This window comes from Pseudophryne corroboree, chromosome 2, assembly GCF_028390025.1.
Source record: "Pseudophryne corroboree isolate aPseCor3 chromosome 2, aPseCor3.hap2, whole genome shotgun sequence".
In the NCBI taxonomy this organism is placed as follows: domain Eukaryota; kingdom Metazoa; phylum Chordata; class Amphibia; order Anura; family Myobatrachidae; genus Pseudophryne; species Pseudophryne corroboree.
In genome coordinates, this window is record NC_086445.1 from 502,928,423 (window position 1) to 502,951,275 (window position 22,853).

The 22,853-nt window shown below is 45.1% G+C and overlaps 1 protein-coding gene across 7 annotated transcripts in view; it reads left to right on the forward strand.

The window, feature by feature from the left end:
* The window catches only part of BCAS3 (BCAS3 microtubule associated cell migration factor), a 2,144,796-nt gene that overhangs the window by 204,098 nt on the left and 1,917,845 nt on the right, over positions 1-22,853 (forward strand). For all 7 annotated transcript variants that reach the window (XM_063954016.1, XM_063954015.1, XM_063954017.1 and 4 more), the window contains exon 7: positions 8,725-8,797. In XM_063954016.1, coding sequence (XP_063810086.1) covers positions 8,725-8,797 — 73 coding nt within the window. The remainder of the gene's footprint in view (positions 1-8,724; positions 8,798-22,853) is intronic.

Sequence of the window (22,853 nt, forward strand, 5' to 3'; positions counted from 1 at the left end):
GATTGGTTCATGAGCACGGTCCGGCTACGTCATGCGGAAGTGCCATACTCCCGTGATGGATGCCGGGACCGGAAGTACGCTCCACCACGGGCTGAGTGCGTTACACGCTAGGAACTTCCGACCTTTAGCGGTATGGACATGACCATGCACAGGTTGCTGACAGGCGTCAGGTTGTGGATAAAAAGCAGTGTTTGGCTCAGTATGAGTTTGGATGCCCTTGAGGAAGGTGGTGACACCGAAACGGCTGTTGGGAAGAGGGGATTTGGACTCTCCGTTTAACCAGAGGGACATGTGAAGTACCATGTTTATCCTGACTGGAATATAATGTGATTATGATTTTGACTGTTGCCATGCTGAAATAAAGCACTTTATGAATTTGCTACTGGTGGTGTGCTGGTTTCCTTCTTTTGGCTGAGGTGGTTTTCTCTTGCTTTAGGAGTGTTATGCTATATTATATATATGAAATTACAGCACCCGGATATAATTATGGAAATGTGTGCAGCTTTTCTGATCTGCTTTTTGTAATACTTTATGTGGAGCCAGCACCATCTTTTGGATCTTTTTTTGGAATATTTTTATGATAACATTTTTTAATTGTTTTTCAATATGGATCTCGATGCTAGTGTCCTGACAGGTACTAAGCGGTTCTTGAAGAAGGACATATCTAAGATTTTATTCACTAATACAGATCAATTGAATTTTGACACCGACAGCCCTGCTGAAATATTTTCCGATTTATTAAAGATGCAAAAACGACTGCATGGACTTACATTGTCCCAGTACCACAAGGAAAAACTAATACAGAGGGACTTTCGGATTAGGAATCAACCCACTATCGGAAGAAATAATAAGGACTTTTGTAAGCAGTGGTGTCACATTCTTAATCAATGCAGTCTCGATCTGATGGTGCTTGTGATACAACAGGTTAATACTGATATCAGTAATCTTGAAAAGGAAATTAGTACATGTGAAGCTTCGGGACTAGAATTACTAAAATCTGATACCTCAACCTAATGGTTATCTAGGTTAGAGAATAATATCATGACATTTAAAACTGATTTACTTACCATTAAAAAGAATAAATACAAAAAGGTGAGAGATGACTATAAAGAACTGAGAGTATACCCCTGGGTATTCTTCCAGGGTGGGACCCGACAATGGCATCCTAAACAAATAGGAAGAAAACGCTTTGAGAGGTCATATACTGACATTGAGTCCCATACCTCTGATTCTGATCAGTCTACCACCCAGAGTGGCCCTTTTTTACGAGAGGTGGGCCTTACGCTCACCAGGAACAAAAAAGAACAGGGCGCTGCAGGAGGGGAAAGTGGAAAGTCAAATGCCCAAAAGGAAAATCTCTGGAAGGGCAGGAGGAAGTGAAGGTATACAATCTCTCTGATTGCGCCCTCACTGATGTAGAACTGGGGGTGTTATCTAAGGGACTTTCCTTTGTACAAACATTCAGAGTGCTTTTGACTGTGAGGTAGAGTTATATAAATTTCAGAGACCGCTTAAACTAAGAGACTTTTTCAGTAAACAAGGGGTTAAAAGTAGCCCAGTGACTCCATTTCCCAGCAAAAGCACCTTTGAATCACCTTCCAATAATCCGTCCATAGATATATTTATGAGACTGGTTAAACAAGATATAATCCCCTTTATGAAAAAGCAAAAACAATCTTTTTCTAACATCAGTAAGGAGGAACAGTTGGCCATTAAGAATTTGAAATCAAATGCCTCTATTGTAGTGCGTGCAGCTGATAAAGTGGAGGGGTGGTAGTATTGAACCAGAAGGATTACATTACCGAGTTTTATAGACCGCTTGATGACCCGATATGTTACAAGAGGTTACAATATGACCCCACGTTTGGGTATAAGAAAGAGATTGATGCTGTTATCTCCCTGGGGCTTGGCAATGGTTGGATTGACGAGCCAACTGCAACATTTTTAACTCAAGAACATCCGGTTATTCCAATTCTATATATACTGTGTGACAAGAACACTGGGATAGTGTTTGAGGGCAGGTATATTTGTCCCAGGTTCTTGTCTTACATGTTTTAGAAAATGTTAACTTCTAGGAAAAATGCTTTTTGTTTTGTCTGAACCTTTTCAGTTTGCTGTAAAAGCTGGGAAAAGGCTCTGAGAGAGAGATAAGGCGAGTTCTAGACATTGGGCCCAGTTCGGGTCTTTGGCCTCACAGAGGGCTAATCAGGGTTTCAGCTGTGTAAGAGTGATATAGTGCTTCTAACCTGATTAGTATGGGCAGACTGCCTGGGAAGGCTGCAGGATCTGTGTGTGAGAGACACGCTTTCTGATGCAAGTAAGCTATACAGTATGTACTGAAGAACTCTGTGTTTTGTTTAGTGACAGTTAGGAACATCTTATGTTTAGTTAGTGCCGGACAGGCAAGGTATTTTTATTTTGGGGTTTGTTTTGTTTTCTGTTTCAATAAAACTGGCCGGGGTCAGTTGTACCAGAAACTGGACTTGTGTTGTTCCTCAGCTGCTGCAGGCTGCCATATTCCCCAGGAAAAGGCACCTTGCACCCCTACAGTGTTACAACTTGGTGGAGAATGCGAGCAGGCCGTTCTGCGCATAAGTGAAAGCAGCAGCTTTGTGAGGCCTGCAGAAAACGGTGGTTTATGCAGATACAGCCCAGTGTGAAGTTACTGAGACTCACCCCTGAGGGTTTGATATATGTCCTGGGTGAAAGCAGCTGCAAAGCCGCCTGAAAAATCTGTCGACATGGAGGATCTGCTTAAAGCCTTGCTGCAAGCTACAGCGGCTCAGCAGGAGGCCAACCGACAGCAGCAGGTGGCAATGGAGGAAAATTGGAGACTACAGCAGGTGGCAATGGAGGAAAATAAGAGACAACAGCAGGCAGTTGTTGATGAACTTTACAGGCAACAGCGTCAGGATAGAGAGGCCTTAACAGAAGTGGTGCAGAGACTTGCAGCTCGGGTTGGAGATGTGGCCGTCAGTGCTCCAACCAGCTCTAGTTCTATACGAGCCAGTCACTTCCTGCAGAAAATGACAGAGGCTGATGATGTGGAGGCCTATCTGACCACGTTTGAAAGGACTGCCGAGCGTGAGAACTGGCCGAAAGCACAGTGGGCCAGTCTGCTGGCACCTTTCCTGTCAGGTGAGCCCCAAAAAGCTTACTTTGATTTAAGCCCTGCTGAGGCTCGGGACTATGATAAACTAAAGACTGAGATCCTGACCCGCCTGGGAGTCACGCTGTCAGTACGAGCACAACGGGTGCACCGTTGGCTGTACGCCATGGAGAAGCCTCCGCGCTCCCAGATGCACGACCTTATTCAGCTAACAAAAAAATGGCTGCAGCCAGAGACATTAACTGGTCCCCAGATGGTGGAAAGAGTCGTCATGGACCGCTACTTGAGATCTTTGCCCATGGTCCTGCGCAAGTGGGTGAGCCATGGAAACCCGGGTACTGCTGACCAATTAGTGGACATGGTAGAGAGGTATTTGGCAGCAGAGGAACTACTGATGACCACCCAGCAACCCATAGGTCCTCGACAGCGCCCTTCAGTAAAGACTGGTAAGACTGTTCCGTGGGAAAACGTTGCTGGGCGGTTAAGAGAACGCAAGGCTGGAGAGACTGTAAACACTGGCCCTGGAAACAGGCCAATGGGGCTAGAACGGTCTATGCTGCCCAAATGGGTTGATAATCGTGTGGTTAAATGTTTTAGGTGTGGTATGCCAGGTCATGTTATTGCCAATTGCCCAGTCACGCAAGAACCCATGCAATGTGATGCTGCCTTTGAATGTCGCAGAATGTCTTTCTTTGCTAGGTTAGCTTGTACTGTGGTACCTTCACCTGAGCTGGAAAAACAAATGTGTGATGTGTTCTTAGAAGGTAACCGGGTAGAGGCCTTGCTAGATTCAGGAAGTTTAGTTACCCTCGTGAAAGCTGGGTTAGTGAACCCCTTAAAGGTCCAGCAAATACCTATTGGGGTAACTTGCATACATGGGGATACCCAACATTATGCCACTGCTGAGGTGAATATAGAAACTTGTTGTGGGTCAGCAATGGTTAAAGTGGGACTGGTCCCTACCTTGGTGCATGAGGCCATAATAGGGAGGGATTTTCCTCATTTTTGGAAACTGTGGGAATCACGGTTATCAACAGATGTGAGAAGTAAAAAGCCAGTTGATAATACCGGTGATTTTATGGATGTACGTGGGTCTTCGGAACTTTCTGTCCCTTTGCCTTTTGCTAGTTTGGCTGGGGAAGTGACAGATGGGGAGTCCAGTGAGGACCCTCTTGCCGGGAACAGAGACATAGTAGTTAGAACTGAAAGCGTGCCTGACCTGGAGGTAAAGAAGGATCTGTTTGCGTCTGAACAGTTAAAGGATCCTACCTTAATAAAGGCTAGAGAGAATGTTAAGATTGTTAATGGGGAACCTGTGGTACCAGGTGACAGGGTTACGTATCCCCACATGGCCATCTGTAATGAGCTCTTGTACCACATTGTCAAAAGGGGTGAGGATGTGGTGGAACAGCTGGTAGTTCCCCAGCCTTATCGGAGAACGGTACTAGATTTAGCTCATAGTCACGTTACCGCAGGACATTTAGGGGCAGAAAAAACCACTGAAAGAGTTTTACAAAGGTTCTTTTGGCCAGGGGTTTATAAAGAAGTGTCTGAATATTGTTCTTCCTGTCCTGAATGCCAGTATCATGCCCCTAGACCCCATTTCAGGAGCCCACTAGTTCCCATGCCTATTATAGAGGTCCCGTTTGACAGAATAGCCATGGATCTCGTGGGGCCCTTGTTAAAGTCTGCTCGGGGCCATCAGTATATCCTGGTAATTATGGACTATGCCACTCGATATCCTGAGGCTGTCCCTTTACGCACTATCACAACCAAGGCGATAGCTAGGGAGCTGGTGCAGGTATTTAGTAGAGTGGGAATACCAAAAGAAATTTTGACTGACCAAGGTACTCCATTTATGTCAAGGATCATGAAAGAATTGTGCAAGTTATTTAAGGTCACTCACCTCAGGACGTCCATCTACCATCCCCAAACTGACGGGTTGGTGGAAAGGTTTAATAAAACATTAAAAAGTATGTTAAAAAAGGTTGTTGAGAGAGATGGGAAAAACTGGGATTGTTTGTTGCCCTACTTGTTAATGGCCATCAGAGAAGTCCCTCAGTCCTCTACGGGGTTTTCTCCATTTGATTTGTTGTATGGTAGACACCCCAGAGGGCTGTTGGATATTGCCAAAGAGACGTGGGAAGGACAGCCCACTCCTTATAGAAGCGTTATTGAGCATGTAACACAAATGCAGGATAGGATTGCAGCCGTGGTACCTGTTGTCAGAGAGCACATGGAACAGGCCCAAAGTGCTCAACAGAGGGTCTATAACCGGAGTGCCAAGATACGGGAATTTGCTCCTGGAGATAGAGTTCTTGTTTTGGTACCCACTGTGGAAAGCAAATTCCTAGCTAAATGGCAGGGTCCATTTGAGATTAGGGAAAAAGTGAATGAGGTTAATTACAAAGTATACCAGCCGGGAAAGAGAAAACCCGAACAGATCTACCATGTTAACTTAATCAAACCCTGGAAAGATAGGTTGTCTCTGTCAGCGGAGCCTTGCCCTTCGGTGTCTTCACCCCGGTTGCTTCCCGCAGTGAAGGTGTCAGAGACATTATCAGCTGATCAGAACAATCAGGTTAAAGAATTTCTCATCCAAAATAGGGAGGTATTTTCAGAGCTGCCTGGCCGAACGACCATAATAAAACATGACATTGTCACAGAACCAGGGGTCAGGGTTCATTTAAAGCCATATAGGATTCCTGAAGCTCAGCGAGAAGCTATTTCTAAGGAAGTTAAAACCATGTTAGAACTTGGAGTCATAGAGGAGTCTAACAGTGAGTGGTCCAGTCCCATAGTGCTCATCCCGAAGCCCGACGGTAGCATACGCTTCTGTAATGACTTTCGTAAGTTAAATGAGGTGTCCAAGTTTGACGCATACCCCATGCCCCGTGTGGATGAGCTTGTAGAAAGGCTGGGAACAGCCAGGTTTCTCACCACATTGGACCTGACCAAAGGTTACTGGCAAATACCTTTATCTGATAGCGCCAAAGAAAAAACAGCCTTTTCGGTTCCGGAGGGGCTGTACCAGTATAAGATGTTACCCTTTGGGTTGCATGGGGCTCCAGCAACCTTTCAACGGGCGATGGATAAAATTTTGAGGCCCCATAGAAAATATGCAGCTGCCTATTTGGATGATGTGGTAATTCACAGTACAGACTGGGGGTCCCATTTGGTTAAAGTACAAGCAGTACTGGACTCAATCAGAGAGGCAGGGTTAACTGCTAACCCAAAGAAGTGCTGCCTCGCAATGGAGGAGGTCAAATACTTGGGCTTCACCATAGGCAGAGGTCTGATTGGATGCCCTTGAGGAAGGTGGGGACATCGAAACGGCTGTTGGGCAGAGGGGATTTTGACTCTCCGTTTAACCAGAGGGACATGTGAAGTACCATGTTTATCCTGACTGGAATATAATGTGATTATGATTTTGACTGTTGCCATGCTGAAATAGAGCACTTTATGAATTTGCTACTGGTGGTGTGCTGGTTTCCTTCTTTTGGCTGAGGAGGTTTTCTCCTGCTTGAGGAGTGTTATCCTATATATATATATATATATATATATATATATATATATATATCCATTAGGTCCACACTCACTGCTGCAATCCACAACATGGGCGGTGCTCCATAAAGGGCTCTCAAGAAGTCCAAAATATATCTAGAGAAAGTACAGGCACTCACCACTTCCTTAGTGATGAAGAGATTTATTGCAACTCACAGGTGTATCTCACATAGAGACGATCAACAGCATGTCAGCAAAAAATTTCGACGTTTCGGCTCTATCTGAGCCTTTTTCAAGACGGGTAAGAGCACAACAGGTTCACACCCAGCAGCCCTGGGCTGGGCTCTCTGGATATATATATATATATATATATATATATGTAATATACAATTTTATGAACTGTTTTATGGTCTTCCTCTTGGCAATGATTTGTATATATGCGTGCCTATCAGATTGCTACTTCACATGAATAGTGGCTTTCCAATATAAACATGAATTTTACTTGATCGTTTCCAAATAGTGGCACATTGGTACCCTCAGTACTCTGTATGATCACATTCAACCTTTCCTTGCTCTCAATGTAGAAAGGAAGACTCTTTGTCTTTCAGTTCAATACCCTGATGAGCTAATTCCAAACTGAATGCCTGTTTACCTTGTGTAGCTTGCAAGCTTTCTGAATTGTTTTGTAACAGTACATACAAAATTAAAAGTGATAGCTAGTAATATGCATTTTCACTTACGACTAAAGTTGTATAACTGGACTGTAAGGGGGTATTCTCGTGATAAAGCTCAGTGAGCGTATGTTGATGCAACTAGGGGTGTGCGAGCTGTGCCACTACCCAGGGCACAAGGGGATGGCTTCGTTGCTGCCAACTGAGGTATATTTGACTTACAGGGTACCTGGAACTGCATATTGTCAGCCTTGTGCATCCTTAGGACGCTCCCGTTGCTCAGCATCCTGGTCCTTGCCACCTCTTTGTGACGTCATGATTTCACATGTGCAGTGGGGGCTGTGGGGCCGGCCCAGGATGCATTAGCACCATGCTATGGCACTGGATGCAACTGTGGGCTGTGCATAGTTTGTTGTACTTAACATAGAGATGGTGCAACTGCTCACTGTGTATAGGGTGCATGGGAAACTTTGAGAGTTGGTTTTAAAAATGAAAAATCCCTTTAAGAGGATATTATATGTGGACAATTTACAAAGTGCTATGGACACACACAAATACTCCAGTAAATGTCACTCTGTCATACTACATGTATGTGAAGTGTACAGAAATTCCAGCTCTTATATACAAATGGGTCCATATTTATCTTGACTTCTTTGCTGCGCCTAGGCACACCATGGTTTATTAACATAAGCCCTTCATCTATTGTTCTCAGCTGCAATACAATACAGAGAACAATACATCAGGGGATTAAGTCATTACAGCAGGGGATTAAGTCTGACTGACCTGGCTCAATTAATACTATTAAAGGCCAAGATAAACGTGGAGCCATCTGTATTGTGTGTGCATTGATGTCAAATGTGTGCATTTGGATTTTATGCGTTTCTTCTTGAAAAATACTTTAAAAATAACATTACTTATAAAGATGCATCCAATATATAAAACTGTGTGATCATTACATTACTGTTTATGAAGTTACTGGGGTGTTATCTTTATTGAGCCATGTATTCCTACTTTTGTTTGTGGGTACTATTCAGATGACTAATGCCAGGCATATATTATGCAATTATCAGCCCGATCCACAGATTATTGGCGTATCGGTTGATAATTGCACACTGTATGGCTGCCAATTTGAGATTATTGGACAGTCGGGCATGAAACATCTTCCATCATGCCCTACTGATCTGATTATATCTGACATTTCCCCTGTTCCTTTACAGGGGAGGTACACGGAAATGTCTCCTCACCAGGGCAGGAACTCCAATATAGTGTGGCCATACACCGAGATATCTCACCATGCATTTTTTCCCTTTAATTGCTTGCACAGTGGTTATGCTTTACTTATGATATTTAATTAATTAAGGGTTTGAACGTTTTTAGTGATCACTTTTAATTAATGTAAGTCATATTATTTACTATTAACTTTAGTTTATTAATTTATAGGTTCTCAAAAATGTGACAGTTTTACAGAGAAGAGGCCTCTCCTTGGAATGTGCAAAAGCAATGGGTCTTGTGGGTAAGTTTATTTTTACTTTAACTTGTATATGTAGTTAGGAGTTATTCATCATCTTTAGATTTCTTTATACATTATATATATATATATATATATATATATATATATATATATATATATCAAAATGTATATATATATATAAAATGTATATATATGTATTTACTGCTTAGACATGTTTTTGTGGTTGTTAGTGCAGAACTGTCTCTTAGCGCTGTTCCTTCCAGCTGAAGGTAAAGAGCATTGCCAGCATGGCTGCCTCTTGAACAATATTTAAAGGGGAAAAAAACCCATTATAAATTGATTTTTTTTTTTCAAATAACTGTGTTTATACAAAAACATTGTCAATGTGTATACAAATCATAACATTGGCTATCTATATAAAGGCCGTGTAGTAATTGACACTCTTTGTCATGTATACAATTAGGCTGGATACTTACTGTGTGAGGAAAAAGGCTTGTAGTCTCGGACTTTTACAGCTGGAGCTTACAAGCCATTTTTCTTGCATGAGTGCTCAGAGCTGTGGGGAGGGACTGGGTAGCAACATTCAGCCTGTGGGGCAAATACAAGCAAGTGGCCCCAGCTTTTGTAACAGTACATCACAGTGTGGGCTTAGTTTATTTAAGGTGGGTGTGGCTTAAATAGCCAGCAAAAAAAATAAAAATCGTTATAAACAAACACAATACATCTGTTACACTACTTGGTCCCTTCCAGAAGTTTTTCCAGGGCAATTTAAAGTCCCCAATATACCACTGATTCCATCGAAGTTAAGAGCTCTTTCACATATAAAATGTACCCACCTCCTCAGAGGGCATATAAAAATCAAATCTCCTTGCTGATTTATGCGTAAAGGGAAAGCGGCGGAGGCTATCCTGCTGGCACTAATCAAGACTTCCATAATAAGCCCAAAATCGCAACCCCTCAAAGCTCATTTATATATGTCCCACAGCATAAAGCCTAATTTTCACATGTAGATACACGATGAGCCACTACCCCACACCTATTCCTCATCCAGGAAGGAATTCAGCTCTATACTACAAGGGGAAAGCTTTGCAAATCAAAGGGTTTATCTGCAAGAGTTTAGCTTGAAGATGCAGAGTATCAAACATGTACACCTTAAATAAAGTAAATCTGTGTTAAAACACTGCTTTACTATATTTAGAGGCAGCTTTTTACGTGTTTTGGTATAATACAATTGAAGATTAATCACGTTGTGCAGACAAAGTATTTTATTTCAGAAGCGATTCGTTCCTAGCACACTGACCGGTGGTATGGGAGAATTGCATATAACATTGATATCTGCACGGTGCGAATGACCAACATTTTTTCTTATCCTGGCTCATGTGGATTGATGCCACAGGGATTTGTAGCAATATATAAGAGGCCATAAAAAAAAATGTAACCAGTTTAAAAAAATAAAAAAGTAAAAAAAATAAAAAATGTGTATGTATATGTGTGTATACGCAAAACGATGCATGTTTGTATATGTGTGTATACTGCAGCACTTATTCCACACCTGCCTAAAACATTTGCACAGTACTGTGTGTGTGTGTGTGTGTGTGTGTTATGTATATGTATGTATGTATGTATATGTGTGTATATATATATATATATATATATATATATACTGTATATATACACACCAAGAAATAACCTATTTAGTTGCGCTCGGATAAATAGGGCTGCAACCTAAAAGAGATCACCTGCTAGTGGAGATCGAGCAATAACAATCACAATAAATTCCTTAGGTGCGCCAATATACTCAGGATATATTTTAAAATTATCCTCTATGGACCTAATGTCCCTTTTCTTACAACACCAATGTCGATATATTTTATATTTTTAAAATGTATTCAAATGTACACAGAAAACCCAAACAGCATAATACAATGAATAATATCAACAAGACCTGTCTATTAATACAGAGGCTTGATGTTCATGCACTTTTTTCTTGCGGGAGTGTGCTCACAAAAAAAGATCCACTGTATATTTTCAGGTCGTTTAAATCACCAACGCGTTTCGTCCTTTAGGTTGGACTTCTTCAGGGGTATATAGCAATGTTAGGATGTATTTGAGAGTAGATCTACACAATGACATTCATAATGGTCGTGGATTCTGATAGGAAACTCTATGATCCGTTTTGATGTCTTATCTCTAAACGTAAATTATAGGTGACTTACTCCATAGTCAGAAATCGCTGTAGGCTTGATCTCCACTCAGACGTTTCTAGTACTAGGGAATAGTCAGTTTCCATCCACAGATCTAGTAATGTTGTCTTGTAGACACTGTGTCAGAATCTTTCTTTCTAGCAAATGCTATATATGTATGTGTGTGTGTGTGTGTGTATGTATGTATATGTGTGTGTATGTGTATGTATATGTGTGTATATATATATATATATATATATATATATTTATTTATTTTTCTCTAACGTCCTAGTGGATGCTGGGGACTCCGTAAGGACCATGGGGAATAGACAGGCTCCGCAGGAGACATGGGGCACTTTTAAGAAAGAATTTAGATTCTGGTGTGCTCTGGCTCTTCCCTCTATGTCCCTCCTCCAGATCTCAGTTTGAATCTGTGCCCGGACGAGCTGGGTGCTGTTCAGTGAGCTCTCCTGAGCTTGCTGTAAGAAAGTATTTTGTTAGGTTTTTTATTTTCAGGGAGCTCTGCTGGCAACAGACTCCCTGCATCGTGGGACAGAGGGGAGAGAAGCAGCCCTACTCTCTGAAGCTAGGTCCTGCTTCTTAGGCTACTGGACACCATTAGCTCCAGAGGGATCGAACACAGGATCTCACCCTCGTCGTCCGATCCCAGAGCCGCGCCGCCGTCCCCCTCGCAGAGCCGGAAGACAGAAGCCGGGTGAGCATAAGAAGCAAGAAGACTTCGAAATCGGCGGCAGAAGACTCCAGTCTTCACTGAGGTAGCGCACAGCACTGCAGCTGTGCGCCATTGCTCCCACACACACCTCACATACTCCGGTCACTGTAGAGGGTGCAGGGCGCAGGGGGGGGGGGGGGGGCGCCCTGGGCAGCAATTGGGACCTCTTTGGCAAAAGTTTAGCATATATACAGTTGGGCACTGTATATATGTATGAGCCCCCCGCCAAGAAAATGTATATTTAAGCGGGACAGAAGCCCGCCATTGAGGGGGCGGGGCTTCTTCCTCAGCACTCACCAGCGCCATGTTTTTCTCCACAGCACCGCTGAGAGGGAGCTCCCCAGCCTCTCCCCTGCAGATACACGGTAGAAGGGGGTAAAAAGAGAGGGGGGGCACATAATTAGGCACAAAAATCATTATAAACAGCAGCTACTGGGTTAACATTAAGTTACTGTGTTATTCCTGGCTTAATAGCGCTGGGGTGTGTGCTGGCATACTCTCTCTCTGTCTCTCCAAAGGGCCTTGTGGGGGAATTGTCTTCAGATGAGCATTCCCTGAGTGTGTGGTGTGTCGGTACGTGTGTGTCGACATGTCTGATGTAAAAGGCTCCCCTAAGGAGGAGATGGAGCAAATATGTGTGTGAGGGGTGTCTCCGTCGACAACGCCGACACCTGTTTGGATATGTGTAATTAAGTGCTAAGGTGAATTTATTGCACGAAAGATTAGAGAACAGACAGTGAATCTACACAGGTCTGTCCCTATGTCGCAGAGACCTTCAGAGTCTCACAATGCTCACTATCCAAAATAATAGACACTGATATCGACACAGAGTCTGACTCCAGTGTCGACTACGATAATGCAAAGTTACAGCCAAAATGGCAGGAAAGTATTCAATATATGATTATTGTAATAAAGGATGATTTGCATATCACTGATGACTCATCTGTCCCTGACACAAGGGTACACATGTTAAGGGGAAGAAAGCTGAGGTAAATTTCCCTCCTCTCATGAAGAAAAAGAGCGGGAATCTCCAGACAAGAAGCTGCAGCTTCCCACAAAGAATTCTCAGGGAGTATCCTTCCCCTACTAGGGCCAGGATACGATGGGAATCTTCCCCTAGGGTGTCACGTTTGCCCAAAAGGTAGCCCTGACTTAACAGCTATCCTCAGGGATCCTGCAGATAGCGTGCACATTCTGGTACACTACTCGGACCGGCGATTGTGTTTGCATGGGTTTATAGCGCTGAAGCAGCGTGGACAGGTACCTTATCAGCAGAGATTGAGACCCTAGTATGTATATATACATATGTATATATATAGATATATATTTTAAAGATGCTGTCTTAAGATATATATATAAAACAGGCCCAAAAAGGCATTAGTCTACTGGGTGCTAGAGTCAACGCTATGTCGATTTCTGCTTGACGTGTCCTGTAGATATGCAATGGACAGGTGATGCCGACTTAAGAGGCATATGGAAGGCTGAGGATTGTGTGGAGAAGGGATCTCGGACCTGATCTCCACAGCTATTGCTGGTAATTCTGATCTTTTGCCTTATATTCCTGCACAGCCTAGGAAAGCACGACATTATCAAATGCAGCCTTTCGATCACAAAGAAACAAGAAAGTCCGAGGTACGTCCTTTCTTGCCAGAGGCAGGGGCAGAGGAAAGAAGCTGCACAACACAGCTAGTTCCCAGGAACAAAAGTCCTCTCCGGCCTCTACAAAATCCACCGCATGTCCATGGGGCTCCACAGGCGGAGCTAGGCCCGGTGGGGGCACGTCTTCGTAATTTCAGCCACAAGTGGGTTCACTCCCAGTTGGATCCCTGGGCAATATTGTGTCTCAGGGATACAAGCTGGACTTTGAGGAGATGCCCCCTCACCGACGGCCCTGCCGGCTTCCCCCCACGAGAGGGAAATAGTGTTAACTGCAATTCACAAATTGTATCTTCAACAGGTGGTGGTCAAGGTTCCCCTCCTTCAACAAGGAGGGGGTTATTATTCGACCATGTTGTAGTCCCGAAACCGGACGGTTCGGTCAGACCCATATTGAATTTAAAATCCCTGAACATATACCTGAAAGGGTTCAAGTTCAAAATGGAATCTGTCAAAGTCGAAAAATATTGTAATGCATATACCCTGTACTAACCCTATGCACATGCCCGCTGCGCGTGCACTTATTCCGCCGTGCGGGCGCATATCCGCAATTTGCGTAAAGTAGCTCCCCACGGCCATGCGCCTTAGCGCGTGGTATGTGCATTTACGGTAGAGTTTGTGAACGCATAGAGGGTTATTAGAACATTACATATTTAACCCAAATAGTGTACATTTTAGATATAGCTCCCTTGTACCACATCAGCAAGTATCAACAGTTTAAATGGTTCCAGGACTCAGGGATTCGCCTTTGCATGATAGGAAGGGTCAGACTAAGGTTAGAAGGTGATGTCTAGTATCCAGCTGTAGGGTATTTCAAGAGTAACATTCCGGTGTTGGTTAGAGAAAGATCGCATGTTCCTGCGTATAGTTATGTGCAGAAGTAGAATATAGGTATAAACTGTATTTACTGTATATTATGTATGTGGAGGGAAAGAGAACGAAACCCAGTCACACATAAATTAAATCTCCCAGAGACTAAAATACAATGGCCTTATTTACACTAAGCTTTGAGATTCTATGAAGAGGGCAGACACATTTGTTTACTAACATAGGCAAGTTTCTATTTAAAGCAATGAGTACTGAATTGTCATTGTCTCACCTGAAAGGAAGGGACAAACAGGGTGACAATGCCCAGGAGCCGAAGCTGTTTAGAAAATCAGAAACAATAGCTAACCACAACAAGACCAGACAGATAGGAATTTAAGATATTAGCATTCCTAGTCTAAAACCCATGGAAATATAGGTGCATATATATATATATATATATATATATATATATATATATATATAGATGAATGAATAAATATATAACTTCTAACAAATTGTAATGGCAGGAGTATGTGTGTACGTATGTGTATATATATATATATATATATATATATATATATATATATATATATATGAACATGTGGATATATGTATATCTTGAAGATTGAAATAGATAACCATATCATGCGTGGGATCATATTGTTCAGAGTCACGTAAACATTAATCTGGTGGGAATAAGAACATTATTAAATCTTACCTCATTAAGTTATTAATAATACCAGATTTATGATTAATGTGATGGGTTTAACTGATCATGGGGCGGGTACTCAGATGTAAACAACAGAAACCACATCTCAAGTCCTAGCCATCGCCCACTTCTTGAACTGACCAATGGTCCCCGGTGCACAGGACATGTCCCACCCCCTAACCAATGGACGAAGAGCACACAGTGTCTATTGTATTATGTCTTGATCTACTGAATAAAGAGCGAGCTGCAGGCCAGGTCACTATCACAGACTCTTAACGCTTTCAACCTGATTAGCGAAGGGCCGGAACCGGGAAGCGCTTGCGAATATTCACACGTATGTACATTGACTGTAGCCATTTACTCTGTTGTAGATTTATTTTGTTAGCCTGTAGTGTATAATTTGTACTTTGTTACCTATTGAAATAATCCACGGTGGCCTTAGAACCCTGTGGTTTCAACTACAAACCGGTGTTGTGTCCTCACTTTCCTGCAAGGGTTTAAATCGTATTTAACTGTATAAGGTTTATAAGTATTGATAAGGTGTACGCACTACGGGTACTTTATACCGTCAGCGCTACTTAAGGTTTAAGGTGTAACATCATTGCAGAGCTTTGCTGCATAAGGTTTAAAGTGTAATCATATCATTGCATTGTATAACTGTGTAAGGTTTTAAGGTGTATTAATTGGGTGCGAACGCACTGCGTGTACTTTGTACCCGCAGTGCGGTGTTTGTACGCTAAGTGCGTACACGGTACCGGGACTCTGTGTGCAAATAGCGTACGAAGTACGTAGCGTGAGCTAGCGACCGCAGCAGCTCCATAGTAAAGGTGTGTTTAAAGGTATAGCTTTGTGTTGAAAGGTAATATTGACATTATCAAATCGCTAAGAGCGGTCATAGCAAGCCTGAAAGGGGGAGATTTTATGGTGTCTCTGGACATAAAGGATGCATACCTTCATGTCCCCATTTATCCACCTCATCAGGCGTACCTCAGATTTGCGGTACAGGATTGTCATTACCAATTTCAGACGTTGCCGTTTGGTCTCTCCACGGCCCCGAGAATCTTCACCAAGGTAATGGCGGAAATGATGGTGCTCCTGCGGAAGCAAGGTGTCACAATTATCCCGTACTGGGACGATCTCCTCATAAAAGCGAGATCAAGAGAGCAGTTGCTGAACAGCGTATCACTTTCTCTGGAAGTGTAACGAAAACACGGCTGGATTCTAAATATTCCAAAGTCGCAGTTGGTTCCTACGGCTCATCTGCCTTTCCTAGGCATTATTCTAGACAAAAGGGTTTATCTCCCGATAGAGAGAGCTCAGGAGCTCATGACACTGGTCAGGAACCTATTAAAACCAAAACAGGTGTCAGTGCATCACTGCACTCGAGTCCTGGGAAGGATGGTGGCATCATACGAGGCCATTCCCTTCGGCAGGTTCCATGCGAGGACCTTTCAATGGGACTTACTGGACAAGTGGTCCGGATCACATCTTCAGATGCATCGGTTAATCACCCAATCCCCCAGGGCCAGGGTGTCTCTCCTGTGGTGGCTGCAGAGTGCTCATCTCGAGGGCCGCAGATTCGGCATTCAGGACTGGATCCTGGTGACCACGGATGCAAGCCTCCGAGGGTGGGGAGCAGTCACACAGGGAAAAAAGTCCAAGCTCTGTGGGTAAGTCAGGAGACTTGCCTTCACATCAACATCCTGGAACTAAGGGCCGTATACAACGCCCTACGTCAAGCGGAGACCCTGCTTCGCGACCAACCGGTTCTGATTCAGTCAGAAGCCACCAGAATTCTTTGCTGGGCGGAGAATCACGTAAGCGCACTGTCAGCAGTGTTCATCCCGGGAGTGGACAACTGGGAAGCAGACTTCCTCAGCAGGCACGACCTCCACCCGGGAGAGTGGGGACTTCATCAAGAAGTCTTCACGCAGATTGCAAGTCGGTGGGAACTGCCACAGGTGGATATGATGGCATCCCGCCTCAACAAAAAGCTACAAGGTATTGTGCCAGGTCATGAGACCCTCAGGCGATAGCTGTGGACGCACTGGTGACACCGTGGGTGTTCCAGTCGGTCTATTTATTTCCTCCTCTTCCTCTCATACCCAAGGTGCTGAGGATAATAAGAAAAAGAGGAGTGAGAACAATCCTCATTGTTCCAGATTGGCTATGAAGGACCTGGTATCCAGATCTGCAAGAAATGCTCACAGAGGACCCGTGGCCTCTTCCTCTAAGACAGGACCTGTTGCAACAGGGGCCCTGTCTGTTCCAAGACTTACAACGGCTGTGTTAGACGGCATGGTGGTTGAACGCCGGATCCTAGCAGAAAAGGGCATTCCAGACGAGGGCATTCCTACGCGGATAAAGGCTAGGAAGGACGTGACAGCTAAACATTATCACCGTATATGGCGAAAATATGTTTCTTGGTGTGAGGCCAGGAATGCTCCTACAGAGGAATTCCAGCTGGGCCGTTTCCTTCACTTCCTACAGTCAGGAGTGAATTTGGGCCTAAAATTGGGTTCCATTAAGGTCCAGATTTCGGCCCTATCCATTTTCTTTCGAAAAGAGTTGGCTTCTCTACCAGAAGTTCAGACGTTTGTAAGGGAGTGCTGCATATTCAGCCTCCTTTTGTGCCTCCAGTGGCACCTTGGGATCTTAACGTGGTGTTAAGTTTCCTGAAATCACACTGGTTTGAACCACTTAAAATGGTGGAGTTAAAATATCTCACGTGGAAAGTGGTCATGCTATTAGCCTTGGCTTCGGCTAGGCGTGTGTCAGAATTAGCGGCTTTGTCACATAAAAGCCCCTATCTGGTTTTCCATATGGATAGAGCAGAATTGCGGACCCGTCCACAATTTCTGTCAAAAGTGGTGTCATCTTTTCATATGAACCAACCTATTGTGGTTCCTGTGGCTACTCGGGACTTGGAGGATTCCAAGTTGCTGGACGTAGTCCGGGCCCTGAATATCTATGTTTCCAGGACGGCTAGAGTCAGAAAAACTGACTCGCTGTTTATCCTGCATGCACCCAACAAGCTGGGTGCTCCTGCTTCAAAGCAAACTATCGCTCGCTGGATCTGTAACACGATTCAGCAGGCTCATTCTGCAACTGGATTGCCGCTGCCAAAATCAGTTAAAGCCCATTCCACTAGGGGGGTGGGCTCTTCTTGGGCGGCTGCCCGAGGGGTCTCGGCATTACAACTATGCCGAGCTGCTACTTGGTCAGGTTCAAACACTTTTGCAAAGTTCTACAAGTTTGATACCCTGGCTGAGGAGGACTTATTGTTTGCTCAATCGGTACTGCAGAGTCATCCGCACTCTCCCGCCCGTTTGGGAGCTTTGGTATAATCCCCATGGTCCTTACGGAGTCCCCAGCATCCACTAGGACGTTAGAGAAAATAAGATTTTACTTACCGGTAAATCTATTTCTCGTAGTCCGTAGTGGATGCTGGGCGCCCGTCCCAAGTGCGGACTTTTTCTGCAATACTTGTATATAGTTATTGCTGCAATAAGGGCTATGTTATTGTTGCATCAGGGTTGAACTGATGCTCTGTTGTTGTTCATACTGTTGACTGGGTAAGTTTATCACAAGTTATACGGTGTGATTGGTGTGGCTGGTATGAGTCTTGCCCTGGATTTCCAAAATCCTTTCCTTGTACTGTCAGCTCTTCAGCACAGTTTCTCTAACTGAGGTCTGGAGGAGGGACATAGAGGGAGGAGCCAGAGCACACCAGAATCTAAATTCTTTCTTAAAGTGCCCCATGTCTCCTGCGGAGCCCGTCTATTCCTCATGGTCCTTACGGAGTCCCCAGCATCCACTACGGACTACGAGAAATAGATATACCGGTAAGTAAAATTTTATTATTTATTTATTTTTCTCTAACGTCCTAAGTGGATGCTGGGGACTCCGTAAGGACCATGGGGATTAGCGGCTCCGCAGGAGACTGGGCACAACTATAAAGAAAGCTTTTAGACTACTGGTGTGCACTGGCTCCTCCCACTAAGACCCTCCTCCAGACCTCAGTTAGATTCTTGTGCCCGGCTGAGCTGGATGCACACTAGGGGCTCTCCTGAGCTCCTAGAAAGAAAGTATATTTAGGTTTTTTATTTTCAGTGAGATCTGCTGGCAACAGACTCACTGCAGCGAGGGACTAAGGGGAGAAGAAGCGAACCTACCTAACAGGTGGTAGTTTGGGCTTCTTAGGCTACTGGACACCATTAGCTCCAGAGGGATCGACCGCAGGACCCGACCTTGGTGTTCGTTCCCGGAGCCGCGCCGCCGTCCCCCTTACAGAGCCAGAAGCACGAAGAAGGTCCGGAAAATCGGCGGCAGAAGACTTCGGTCTTCACCAAGGTAGCGCACAGCACTGCAGCTGTGCGCCATTGCTCCTCATGTACACCTCACACTTCGGTCACTGATGGGTGCAGGGCGCTGGGGGGGGGGCGCCCTGAGGGCAATAAATAACACCTTGGCTGGCAAAATATACATCATATATAGTCCCAGAGGCTATATAGATGTAAAATTACCCCTGCCAGTATTACAGAAAAAGCGGGAGAAAGTCCGCCGAAAAGGGGGCGGGGCTTCTCCCTCAGCACACTGGCGCCATTTTTCCCTCACAGTTCCGCTGGAAGGAAGCTCCCTGGCTCTCCCCTGCAGTCTAAGAATACTACAGAAGGGTAAAAAAGAGAGGGGGGGCACTAAATTTAGGCGCAGTATAGATATTATATATATGTAATATATATAAAAAAGCAGCTATAGGGAAAACACTCATTGATAGTGGGATCCCAGTGTTATATAGCGCTCTGGTGTGTGCTGGCATACTCTCTCTCTGTCTCCCCAAAGGGCTTTGTGGGGTCCTGTCCTCTGTCAGAGCATTCCCTGTGTGTTTGCGTTGTGTCGGTACGGCTGTGTCGACATGTTTGATGAGGAGGCTTATGTGGAGGCGGAGCAGATGCCTGTAAATGTGATGTCACCCCCTGCGGGGTCGACACCTGAGTGGATAGTGCTGTGGAAGGAATTACGTGATAGTGTCGACTCCTTACATAAAAGGTTTGACGACATACCTAATGTGGGACAGCCGGCTTCTCAGCCTGTGCCTGCCCAGGCGTCTCAAAAGCCATCAGGGGCTCTAAAACGCCCGCTACCTCAGATGGTTGACACAGATGTCGACACGGATACTGACTCCAGTGTCGACGATGAAGAGACTAATGTAACTTCCAGTAGGGCCACACGTTACATGATTGAGGCAATGAAAAATGTGTTGCACATTTCTGATGTTACCCCCGGTACCACAAAAAAGGGTAAAATGTTTGGAGAGAAAAAACTACCAGTAGCTTTTCCTCCATCTGAAGAGTTAAATGAAGTGTGTGAAGAAGCGTGGGCTTCCCCCCTAAAAAGATGGTAATTTTTAAGAGGTTACTAATGGCGTACCCTTTCCCGCCAGAGGATAGGTCACGCTGGGAAACATCCCCTAGGGTGGATAAAGCGCTCACACGCTTGTCAAAGAAGGTGGCACTACCGTCTCCGGATACGGCCGCCCTGAAGGAATCTACTGATAGAAAGCAGGAGGCTATCCTGAAATCTATATATACACACACAGGTGTGATACTGAGACCGGCTATAGCTTCAGCCTGGATGTGCAGCGCTGCTGCTGCGTGGTCAGATTCCCTGTCAGAAAGTATAGATACCCTAGACAGGGACACTATTTTGCTAAACGTAGAGCATATAAAAGACGCACTTTTATACATGAGGGATGCACAGAGGGATATTTGCCGGCTGGCATCCAAAATTAGTGCAATGTCCATTTCTGCCAGGAGAGGGTTATGGACTCGGCAGTGGACAGGTGATGCAGATTCCAAACGACACATGGAAGTTCTGCCTTATAAGGGTGAGGAATTGTTCGGGGATGGTCTCTCGGACCTCGTTTCCACAGCAACAGCTGGGAAGTCTACATTTTTACCCCATGTTCCCTCACAACCAAAGAAAGCACCGTATTATCAGGTACAGTCCTTTCGGCCCAATAGGGGCAAGCGGGTTAAAGGCGCGTCCTTTCTGCCCAGAGGCAGAGGTAGAGGGAAAAAGCTGCAGCATACAGCCAGTTCCCAGGAGCAAAAGTCCTCCCCCGCTTCCTCTAAGTCCACAGCATGACGCTGGGGCTCCACAGGCGGAGCCAGGTACGGTGGGGGCCCGTCTCAAAAATTTCAGCAATCAGTGGGCTCGCTCACGGGTGGATCCCTGGATCCTTCAAGTAGTATCTCAGGGGTACAAACTGGAATTCGAGACGTCTCCCCCCCCGCCGTTTCCTCAAATCTGCCTTGCCAACCACTACCTCGGGCAGGGAGGCAGTGTTACAGGCAATTCAAAAGCTGTATTCACAACAAGTGATAGTAAAGGTGCCCCTACTTCAACAAGGAAGGGGTTACTATTCCACAATGTTTGTGGTACCGAAACCGGACGGTTCGGTGAGACCCATTTTAAATTTGAAATCCTTGAACACATATATAAAAAAATTCAAGTTCAAGATGGAATCGCTCAGGGCGGTTATTGCAAGCCTGGACGAGGGAGATTACATGGTATCACTGGACATCAAGGATGCTTACCTACATGTCCCCATTTACCATCCTCACCAGGAGTACCTCAGGTTTGTGGTACAAGATTGTCATTACCAATTCCAGACGTTGCCGTTCGGTCTCTCCACGGCTCCGAGGGTCTTTACCAAGGTAATGGCGGAAATGATGATACTCCTTCGAAGGAAGGGAGTTTTAATTATCCCGTACTTGGACGATCTCCTGATAAAGGCGAGGTCCAGAGAGCAGTTGTTGGTAGGGGTAGCACTATCTCGGGAAGTGCTACAACAGCACGGCTGGATTCTAAACATTCCAAAGTCACAGCTGGTCCCTACGACACGCCTGCTGTTCCTAGGGATGGTTCTGGATACAGAACAGAGAAAAGTGTTCCTCCCGGAGGAAAAGGCCAAGGAGCTGTCATCTCTAGTCAAAGGCCTCTTAAAACCAAAACAGGTGTCGGTGCATCATTGCACGCGGATCCTGGGAAAAATGGTAGCTTCCTACGAAGCGATTCCATTCGGCAGGTTTCATGCAAGAACCTTTCAGTGGGACCTGTTGGACAAGTGGTCCGGATCGCATCTTCAGATGCATCGTCTGATAACCCTGTCTCCGAGGACAAGGGTGTCTCTGCTGTGGTGGCTGCAGAGTGCTCATCTTCAAGAGGGCCGCAGATTCGGCATACAGGACTGGGTCCTGGTGACCACGGATGCCAGCCTTCGAGGCTGGGGAGCAGTCACACAGGGAAGAAACTTCCAAGGACTATGGTCAAGTCAGGAGACTTCCCTGCACATAAATATTCTGGAACTACGGGCCATTTACAATGCCCTAAGTCAGGCAAAACCCCTGCTTCAAAACCAGCCGGTACTGATCCAATCAGACAACATCACGGCGGTCGCCCATGTAAATCGACAGGGCGGCACGAGAAGCAGGACGGCGATGGCAGAAGCCACAAGGATTCTCCGATGGGCGGAAAATCACGTGTTAGCACTGTCAGCAGTGTTCATTCCGGGAGTGGACAACTGGGAAGCAGACTTCCTCAGCAGGCACGACCTCCACCCGGGAGACTGGGGACTTCATCCAGAAGTCTTTCAAATGATTGTAAACCAGTGGGAAAAACCACAGGTGGACATGATGGCGTCCCGCCTAAACAAAAAGCTAGAAAAATATTGCGCCAGGTCAAGAGACCCGCAGGCGATAGCTGTGGACGCTCTGGTAACACCGTGGGTGTACCGATCGGTTTATGTGTTCCCTCCTCTTCCTCTCATACCAAAGGTACTGAGGATAATAAGGAGAAGAGGAGTAAGAACTATACTCATTGTTCCGGATTGGCCAAGAAGAGCGTGGTATCCGGAACTTCAAGAAATGATGTCAGAGGACCCATGGCCTCTACTGCTCAGACAGGACCTGCTGCAGCAGGGGCTCTGTCTGTTCCAAGACTTACCGC